Source organism: Centruroides sculpturatus, unplaced genomic scaffold (genome assembly GCF_000671375.1).
Source record: "Centruroides sculpturatus isolate CEXI.00-Female unplaced genomic scaffold, Cexi_2.0 scaffold8, whole genome shotgun sequence".
NCBI lineage: Eukaryota > Metazoa > Arthropoda > Arachnida > Scorpiones > Buthidae > Centruroides > Centruroides sculpturatus.
In genome coordinates, this window is record NW_019384535.1 from 842553 (window position 1) to 853451 (window position 10899).

Sequence of the window (10899 nt, forward strand, 5' to 3'; positions counted from 1 at the left end):
GGGGTGTGAGGAACCAAGTCTGAGCATTATTTTTAGTTACTTTTTATTTTGCTTTTTATTCTATTTTTGTTTGGGGCTTATGTTTTGTTAGGACAAAAGTTTCTTCACCACTCACCTTAGAAACTTAAAACAGAAGAAAAAAAAACCAACTCACCAATGAGAAAAACCGCTGTAGAAAAAAACTTGCGCACACTTGCGCTCCCAAGCAGAAAAAAGTAAGTCTGCACCGAGAAGAGGGGGAGACCCCACAAGCACAACTTAGGAACTTGCTAAACCTTAACAAATAAAACACCCCGAAAATTGTCAAAAAGAACAATGGAAAAGATTAGCGAGTATTGTCAGAAAATAGACTGCCAGGCAAAAAGGAAAAGTTCAATGTTAGAGATAAGTATGTAAATGAGGGGAGTGGACTCAGTTAAAATTGTGATGTCACCTCAAAGTACAAATCCCGTACCTCAAGCGAAGATGACCGAGGTGAGCTTCTGTTAGCAAAGAGTGTGGTGAGCTTCGTAGCAGCAAATGACAAGAGTTGTCTGATAGGATAAAGGTGTTCCAAGGCGATTAGAAGTTATTCAACTTGTGGATCGAAGATTAGAAAGTCTTGAGAGTTGAGGAGAAAGGTTCCTAGTATATTGAGGTGACAGTTAGGACCTTAGTTCATAAGAATTGTTGTACATAAGTTAAGTCTTTGAATTTTTTTGTCGAATTCCAAAGGGAAATAGATTTAAGTTAACCAATAGATTTTGAGTTTTGTCGGGTTGATTTTCTTTGAATAAATTGTTGTTTGATTGTTACAAAATTTTGTACATAGTTATTATTAGAATTATTGAATATTGGATTGTTTTTGACTAACTTTGCAATTATTTAATTCGGTGCACACTTAAAGTCCAGGCCTGGCACATTAATGCGAATCCGCGTAAAGTACCCGTTAGGTAATGGCTATTTCTGGCACACAGTTCGTGTCAATAATCATTGTAAAAGGTGTAAAAATAAATATAGTACTTTTCAGTGTGGATGATTTACTTGAAATTAATATTTGGTATTTACCATTTTCTGCTCCTTGTTGGTATATCATGCCAAATCAATAGGCAATTATTTGGCAATCAGTAAATATCAAAAGTGTGACGCTGCCTCAAGGTACGATACGAGCAATTTAAAAAAGAAAAAAATGTTATGCAAAGGTTTATTCTACTTTTGTCTTCTATCTCAAAAGGTGCTTAATAATAATTAAAATTTTACATGAACATTAGCTTAATTTATATAAAATAAAATAGTTTAAAAAAATGAAGCAAATAAATCAAATTATGAAAATGATGCTGGCTTCATTTGTAAGACGGTGTATTGTAAAAAAGAAAAACTTTCATAGTAAACCTACATTTCTTATTTTCAATATGTGTGATTACTCAAGAGAGCAGTAACAATGCACTTATGTGTCTGTATAAAAAACAATTTATTTCACATCTTTACAACAATACCGGAGAATAGTAATATAATTATCTCTTTCTAACCTGTTACTGGTGCGTCTACTAACTCTTACTGATCCAAAAAAAAACGAACCAGTTTTGGTTCGTTTTTTTTTGGATCGGTAAGAGTTAATAGACGCACCGGTAACAGGTTAGAAAGAGATAATTATGTAACAATTTATTTCCGTAAATCATAGCAAACTTAATGACCAACCAAAGCCAATCAAATGCAATCCAAACAATTTATTTTTTATTGGACAAAACATAATAAACTGTATATGAATAAGTGCAATTTATATTTGGATACATGTTAATAATAGTAAATCACAACTTATTATTTCTGTAAGATGTAATGTTAATAAAGATGCTGTAAACACTTCTCTTTCCTTTCATTAGCTGAAAATTCATGGATAAGCTTGCCATTTTGTCAATTTGAAATTTGAAAAAATAGCTTTGTTTTCTTCTTAAATCAAGAGCAAAGTGATAATAAAAATAAAATACTAAAGACCACTAATTATCTACTTTACATATATAACATATCAAGTAGACAAGACAGATGCATACTGCCAAATTTAGCATTGTGTCTTTTTCATATTCATCACTAATAATGATAGAAAAATTTTTTCCATATCAAAATTTGCTTTTCATAGAGAAAAATGATGAATGGCAAAATAAAACTGTGCTTATGTAATTATAGTTATACAGTAGAACCTCGAAAACTCGGCTCTCGATAACCCGGCACTCCGGATAACTCGGCCACACCTTGGCAGGGCAAAAAAATCCTTAGTTAATTAATTTTCATTATAGACAGCTTTATAAAAGTATAAAAGCTCTCATAAAGTATTTTTCTGAGGTCTGTCTTATCAGGTAAATTACTGTACACAGTGTATTCATTAATTTTCATTTTCATGTAGTAAAGGCTCTATGCCTTCATAAAGTACGTACTTTTCCTTTGTTTAAGGGTATTTGGGCAGTTTATTCTCTGTTGTATTCTCAAGTAAACAATACATACAAGTACAGTACAGTATTTTCTGAGGAAACACTCATACTTATTTTTTTTAACCCCATTCCCGATAACCCGGCATTTTCACAAACTCGGCCACCCTTCGGTCCACATTAGGCCGAGTTTTCGAGGTTCTACTGTAGTTATATTTCAATGAGGTGTGATGCATACAGGACAGACCACCCACAAAAATTCCTAGGGTTTTTGTGGGTGCTCGTATTTGATCTAAAATCTCCAGAGCAATGAGCTAATGCCTGTATTGCCTTGGCTATATGGTAAGCCCACATTTTCTATTAGACACTGATAAAAAAAAATAGATATTTTTTTATATATAATTCTATAAACTTAAAAATAAATCAAATAAAACAAACTAATTTAATAATAAAATCATAAATAATATACACCAGAGTGGCGAAACCTCGTCACAATAAAAGCCATATCAGCATATCAGAAAGTCGTAAGAGCCATATCCTATAATGAAATATTATTTCATATATAACCTATATACTGTATATATACATAAGAGTGGCAGGGTCCAATATAAAATAATAAAAACCATATAAAAAAGTAGACAATTCACTTGAATGTAGTTTCTAAATATTGCAAATTAAAAGAATTTCTTTTTATTACAGTATGAATTTGAAATAAGATATATTTAAAAGTCACCTGAAATCTATGAATGTTTGTATTATTCATTTGAAGTGGTGGAGAACCCAATAATGAATCATTTTGTGGAATACATGCAGGTGGCATGGTATTGATAGGTGGACGAAACATATCAGGCATACATTCTAAATTAGCACGAGACGATGGATGGTTTCTCTGATCAAAGTGCACATCCTGCTAAATTAGAAAATCACATCATTAAAAAACATAAATAAATATAGAAAAGCTAAATGAATAAATACTTACTTGATTGTGAGGAAACTGTCGATCTCCACCGAAAGCCGGCGGTCGATTGTCTAGCAACCCCATTCGATACTGTCCCTGCTGTGGTATGGGAAATCTTGGGCCCATATTTTGTAGTGACGATGGAGGTAGATTTTGTTGTATTTGTGGAGTTATGTTCCTTCCACTGTTTATGTGTTGCGAATGTGAATTACGAATAAACTGAGATTGTTTGGCAGGTGCATATGATGATTCTGTTTGAAATTCGTTCACAGAATGATTTATTTAGTAAATTCTTTCTTGTAATAAAATTAAACCAATAAAATTTTCTTTACCTTCTGAAACCGATGGACGAGGCCCGCGAAAATGTGGATTTATTAATATCTTTCTAGGTGGATTATGAGAAGTGTAAGATGATTGCTGAGATGTAGATGGCTGTACATTATTATTAACATGAGGAGTAGGATGAACAGGCTGAACAGGTATTTCACTCCTCATCTTTATTTTCACAGAAAGTAATCATAATTTTTTTAAACAGAGATTCATAAACTTTTAATTATACTTTATTTAAATGTATAACTAATTAATTTTGCACATTAAATTAATACAAAAATAAGAAATATTTCAAATATTTTCAAGTAAAATTGGAAAGATGAAACAGTAATTATTGAAGTCTAAGTAAATTTTCACTTTAATTACATTAATTTCAGAATAACTTTTCATTTATAAGATTTATATAAAAACTTAACGATTCATCATATTTAAACACTATTAATAAATTTTAGACTTTTAATAATTTTAATTTAAAAAAAATTGACAGTTGTTGAAAATCGACAATTATATCAAGTTTCGACAGTTCTCTTAAATTTTTGTGAAATTCAAATCGCTAAAAAATCGAAATATTTATTTTCATACCTTAAAACATGATAAGGTGTATATTTTGGGTATTATAATAAATATTACAACAATATAAGCTTATAATAAATCACTGAAACAGAGAAACAAAATATTTTCCTTTCTGTAAATCAACAAAATATATGAATAAGAACTTCATATAAAGTATATAAAGCCTAGATAACAACATTAAAAAATTTATTTAAGTCCTATTTCCTGTTTCTAAATAATAATAATTATTTATAAAAGTACAACAATTTATCTAGCTCTAAAATTGTGATAAACATCCAGATTTAAAATTGCAACAATAATATAAATTGTGTATAATACTATGTTTATTTGTAAGTTAATCAAACTTGAAGGTTGTATGTCATGCCAATCTTTTAACTAAAATAATAAACGTTCACAAAAAGGCGTTAAATATGTTTAAAAATAATGTTTTTATTGCTGCTAGCACTTTCAATGTATTATAAAACGTCGAAAGCACTAGCAGGTACAGCTTCTATAAAACGGATGTTATTGCTCTCTATCCCTCTGTACCTCAATTTGAGGCTGTTATGCTTGCCAACACTATACTTATCAAGGAGTGCTTTTCTGTGTAACAAGTTTTAGAGATCTGGGAAGCTTTACTCTTTATTACTGAACATAACCACTTTCTTTCAATGGGAAAGTATATCTACAAAATCAAGGGGTCCCAATGGTCTCACCATTGTCTGCTATATTAGTGGAATTAGTCATAATGCATGTTAAGCAATAAGATTTTTAATTTTCCCCTCACGTTAGCATATCCACTAGTATATCTGAGGTATGTAGATGATATTCTCTTAGCATGGCAAGATATGAAGGAAGACTTCATCCTAAAACGTTTCCCTGCGAATGTTTATTTTTCTATTGACTTCACCTGGGAAAAAGAAAATGGCAGCAAAATTGCATTTTTAGACTTAAGCATTGCCAAGTCCCAGGGAAATTTAATATTCTCCATGTTCCATAAATTTAATAACATACCCCGTTTAATCCCAGTCACAGCTTACTAACCACAGCAGTACATTAATGCAGTTATAGTCCTTTAATTAGAAGGGCCTTTCTATTGCCATCCATGCAAACCACTACCATCGAGCTCACTGCCATATAAACATGTCTTGAGCAAAATTAAAAGATATCTTTTTCCTGCTACCACCTTACACAAACCAAAGAACTACACAATAATCTGTCTATCACTACCATTCTATGGCCGCTTCACTACCAGGATTTGCCATGTTTTCAGACAACACACATTACTTTTACCAGTTACCTCACGAACAAGTCTCAGGAGACTTCTATAGATTCTATTTCCATCCTAGAGAAGTCAGATGTATAATATATCTCATTAGAAAATATAATATCTATTATATGCACCCACTATGCAGGGGTGAAAACTAGAATGTTATCTTGCCGTATTTCCGATCACCAACATTCCATCACGATAGACAGGTGTGACACCGAGCTATTGAGGATGGTGTTACAACATCAATACACCCCACTGTGGGACCAGGTAGTGATGCTCAGATATTGTGATTAGAGGAGCCTGGTAAATGTTTGGGAGGCCCTCCTCACTACATTACTAAATCCATGAAACTCCCCCACACTTGAGTTGCCTGCAATGTGGATCATCTTATCTAAAAGACTGAAACATCACTTTTAGTGCCGCTTTCAGTGCTTAATCTATGCATTATGACACATGCGCATAGTCACCATGTGCACTTTAAATTCTTCGTTTGCCTATTTTAAATGTAATTTGTTCTAAACAGTTAATGCTGTTAGCTTTTAATTTAAAAAGCTTGTTCAAAAGGTTTATTTGAATTTATATTTACCTGAGGACGTCGTCTTATAATACGTCGAAAGTGCTAGAACAAATAAAAACGTTATTTTTAAACATATTTATCGCCTTTTTGTGAAAGTTTCTTTACTATGTTTATTTTTAATCCTAATATTCCAAAGAAATGTGTTAAAAAAAAAAAAACCACACACCTGTGCTGATTTTGTAGTTTACAAAAATAAATAAAAATAATTTTTTATTTGTGGTTATGAAATAAAAAGAAAGAATTTTGTTTGATATCTAAAAAACTTGCTACCAATTATATCTTATTCCTTATTTATAAATATTCACCTGAGTAATTAAAGGTCGTTTCATCTGCGACTGCTGATGTTGAAGCCCTCCTTTACTGAATTTGTTTTTAGATTTTGGTTTACGATACCGATTCTTCCTTTCTTGTTCTCTGGCTAAGAATTCATTTACCTTTGCTGCTTCTTCAGCAGAAATAACAGAGTCTATTAACGAACATTAACACAAAACAATTAAACATAATAAAAAATTAATAGAGTCGTTATTTACTTATGTAATTAAGTTTTAAAAGGTAAAATGTTTTATTTTAATTCATTATTAATGAGTGAAAATAATTTGGCATTTTATAAAATAAACATCTAATTATAATTTAGCAACTATATAAAGGTCATTAATGCAATATCAGTATTAATTTTTAACAGAGAAGCAAAACACTGATATACTGATACAAAACTATTCTCAAGCAGCAATGAAACACTGATATACTAATACTTAATTCTCAAGCAGCAACCACTTCAGAAATTTTGGTTTACAAAAGAAATTTAGGATCTTTTAATGAGAAATGTTGATAAAGATGATCCAGTTACCTCCAAATATTCAGAATTAGTCTGTAAACTACATGAGAGTGTAAAATGGAAAATAATTTCTCCTAGATATCAAAGTAACTAAGAAAAATAACTATGAGTAGATTTACATTAGCTGATTTTTAAATGTGAATTCCTATAATAAAATTCATTCCATCATGAAAACCTATGACAAAATTTCTGTCATTATCTAAACCACAGGTGGCGAACCTATGGCATGCATGCCCAAAGTGGAATGTCAAAGAAATCATCTGGCACGTAACGTATTATACAATATAGGTTTATCATCTTTTTCAATCAGGTTCTTTACATTTACTCTAATTACAGCATATTATTTTATTTATTTAAATATAGTTTTTTGAAACTCTTTTCGCCCTGTGGGCACTAAGAGGGCATTTTTATTTAGCAAACTCCAAATGGAACAGTCGGATGGTGAAGAATGGATCACCACCTGAAAATGTTCAGGGGTTTTGATCTCGGGTCCACAAGAGTGATAAGCTACCACTTTTACCACGCGGCCATTTCGCCAAATTTAAATATAGTTACTACAAGTCTAACACTTCTGCATGCATAATCATTTTAAGTAAAACAAATTAACTTACTGGAATATAAATACTTAAAATAACCAAACTGGTTATTTTAATCATTTTTAAAGAACAGTATGCTTAATATGCTTACTATGTGGCACACAGGCTCAAAAAGATTCGCCATCCCTGATCTAAACAATAACAGTAAAATGGCAAAACCATTTTTGGGACATAACTATATTTCAAGTCTCAGAGACATGAGACTATGTGCACTCTCCAACATGAGATTATGTCTCATGTCTCATGTCTCAGAGAGTGCGAGCAATGCATGTGCAAATCTCAAACTCGCACCTGTTTATAGAAACTGTCTCAGCATTTTTTATTTTCTTGATCTGGTTCTCAGTTCCCTGACTACCTACAAGTCTGGTTTATTTTATGTGCAAATTTTCAAATAATATTTAAAAAAAATCAAATCTAACAATTTGTACAGTTATTAACATGTATTTTCTAACAATTTTAATTTTAAACTTTTCCTTCTGATTTTACACTCTAAATAAAATATGCTACTAAATTTATTACTTTAGACTTTAAAATTTCTGTGATATCTGATCTTATTTTTATGTAACTTCTGATACACCTAATATAAATTGGTAGATTTCTAACATCCTATAAATTTTATTTCAAGAATGAAACATAATATGAAAGCCTGTAAAACAATATAAGTTATTATTTTATTAAGAATTCAAAAGTTTCATTAATAACAACCTAATATAGAAAAATTTATTTATTTATTATTGACTTTTTCATTAATATTTAACTCCTTACCCAAATTATCGGGAATATCTGGCCTTTTCTTTGCTGCAGATATACTTATTACGTTTGCTCGTTCTGATCTAAAACGTTCGTGTCGATCATCATTTTCTGCATTTTCTTCTTCACTTTCTTCTGTCTCGATATGCTCTGCTTCATTCTTCACAGTTTCTGGCATATGAGAAACCTCACACTGTTCTAATGATTCTTCTACTTTATGACTGTTTTCTTTCTTTTCTTGTCTCCTTGACTGAAGATTGAAGAAAACCAATTATAAGTTTATTTCTCATCAAGATTAATTTTAATTTTCAATATTAATTGCCTTTATTTTATTTTTATTGAGCTACAATTTTCAAATTGCAGACTTATACATTCTCACTGTTTTCTGTCCTTCATTAATTTTGAGAATGGAATTAGACAGTTGAAAATCGAGACCAAAATGGAAAGCTCTGGGGCCAGATGCCCCAATTAACTATGTATGAACTTTCAGTCTGGAAGACATGTAATTTCTATTCAAAATCTTCTCAAGAATGGAGTTAGATAGATGACCAACATGATTTAATTGTTATCAGGAGAAGTATGGCATATAGGGACAAGCCACCATTAAAATCAAGACTAGGTATGGAAAGCTCAGGGGCCAGTGACCCTAACTATATATGAACTTCTGGATCAGAAGTCACAAGATTTTTTTAAATTAAAAAATTATTAAAAATTGCAGCCTGGTATTGTTATGCTGTCACAATAAATAATTGCTTGTAGTGAATGTGTGAGCCCGCGGATTTTTACAGGCCTCTTAAGAATTCAAATTTTATATTAATTGTAAATATCCTCAGAAAAAACCCAAAGAATTTGAACTAGATCAGATTTCACTGATTGTATAACAATTAGTGGGGGAAGTTTATACTTACATGTGAAGAATGCACTGTCATCGTCAACAAAAGTCAATCACGGGTCAGTTTTCCCATGCAAAGGAGATAAAAGCTTGAATCTCTGGAAGCTCGAGGCGATCTCTCGGAAGTTATACTTGTAACTGTACGTTTTGTCTCTATATGCCGGATCGACAGGACATATGATAGAACTTCCATCACCATTAAGGAACATATTCATTGAACGCATGATGGTTATATCCACATTGAGGTATTTGCATTGTTTTAGAGCTTGAGAACTCTCTCTCTCAGACTAGCCGTTAAAGCTATTAGTGCGTCCCTTTTGGGTATAGTGAACTTATGTTAACCGCATTTATTCTTAGTTGTATCTAACTGCATTTAACCTATATATTGTTATCGCCTTATCTATGCTAGCTTAGCCATTCAATAAATGTTTGTTATTTTGTTGAACCTGTTTCCTGTCATTTAAAAACACCTGCTGACTTACTGATGCACTCCCCACTCGATTTGCCCTCCTAGCCATCCAACAGACTCCACGATCGGGTTTTATCAACCTGTTGCAGAGTAATTGGTCAGTTTGGGATTAACCTGTGGCCCACTGCTAATCTCACAAATGCATTGGTAATTGATAGCAAATAAATAAAACACCAAAAATTATTATTATATACATTAATCTAAAAATTCTTACAGGATACTTATTATGTATAAATACAGTATATACAGTGAACTCCTGTATAATGTGATGAAAAAATTGTGACTAGTACTCACAAAATTCTAATTTTATCTTCCAGAGATGTACATTTTCTTCAACTTCTAGATAGGTCTAAGTGTAAAATTGTCTGGTAATACATGTCTTGAAAATGCAATTTTCTATAATGTGGAACATATCCCCCTGCATTGTACAGGACTCCACCGTATATACTCTCTCTCTCTCTCTGTCTGTCTGTCTGTCTGTGTCTGTGTGTGTAACTAATGTTTTCAACCTTTTTTAAAGGTCATTTTCAGATTCTAAATAAAGATAGAATACAAATCCAACTGAAAATCAAACTCAAAGTATTTGTACGATATGTAATGTCACATGTGCAAGAGGTCTTTAAGTTTTAATACTATACTATTTACAGCTATTTAAAAAAACTTTGATAAATAAACATTTTTCAAACTAAAATAAAATGCAAAGCCAACCAATTCCATATTAAGTTATCAACTATCAATATTAACTAACCAGTAATTTAACAATAAATATAATATAAATATTGTGAAATAAAAATACTAACCTCTGTCGAATTAAAAGAGTTATCAACGTTTTCTTGTGAGAAACTATCAAATTCTCCGTCTACTTCTACTTCTAAAATATCTTCGTCCTGTTGGGAATCTGAACTTATTCTACAAAAATAAATATTAAAAATGTTTTAAAAAATCTAAATAGTATAATTTATATACTTTAGTAAAATAATAAATAGCATAAAAAGATTTGAAAAATCCTTATACAGTTGACCCCCCTATAATGTGGGTTCCTATAACGGAAATTCCTATAACATAGCGAAAAAATTGTGGCAGTATTCGTATAAAGGGACTCGTAAAACGTCGTCACCGACTCATGCCGCGACAAGATTGGTTGAATCTGGACCAATAGTGGATGAGCAGCCGAACTACTTTCCGCTGTCCAGCGCCACATTATGGAAAGTTTAGGCGGGTAAATTGAGTTTGCTATCGTAGGTACTGTACATATAATTATTATACAG

The 10899-nt window shown here is 31.5% G+C and overlaps 1 protein-coding gene across 3 annotated transcripts in view; it reads right to left on the reverse strand.

Annotated features, from left to right (window-relative positions):
• Positions 1-2855: 2855 nt before the first annotated feature.
• The window catches only part of LOC111623199, a 29945-nt gene continuing 21901 nt past the window's right edge, over positions 2856-10899 (reverse strand). The window contains exons 5-10 of one of the 3 annotated variants that reach the window (XM_023365692.1): positions 10432-10540; positions 8286-8520; positions 6395-6555; positions 3690-3852; positions 3379-3608; positions 2856-3306 (exon numbers count right to left, since the gene is read on the reverse strand). In XM_023365692.1, coding sequence (XP_023221460.1) covers positions 3043-3306; positions 3379-3608; positions 3690-3852; positions 6395-6555; positions 8286-8520; positions 10432-10540 — 1162 coding nt within the window. In that variant the 3' untranslated portion in view covers positions 2856-3042. Of the gene's footprint in view, positions 3310-3378; positions 3609-3689; positions 3853-6394; positions 6556-8285; positions 8521-10431; positions 10541-10899 lie in introns of all 3 variants that reach the window. The other 2 variants (XM_023365691.1, XM_023365694.1) reach the window with 2 other exon arrangements.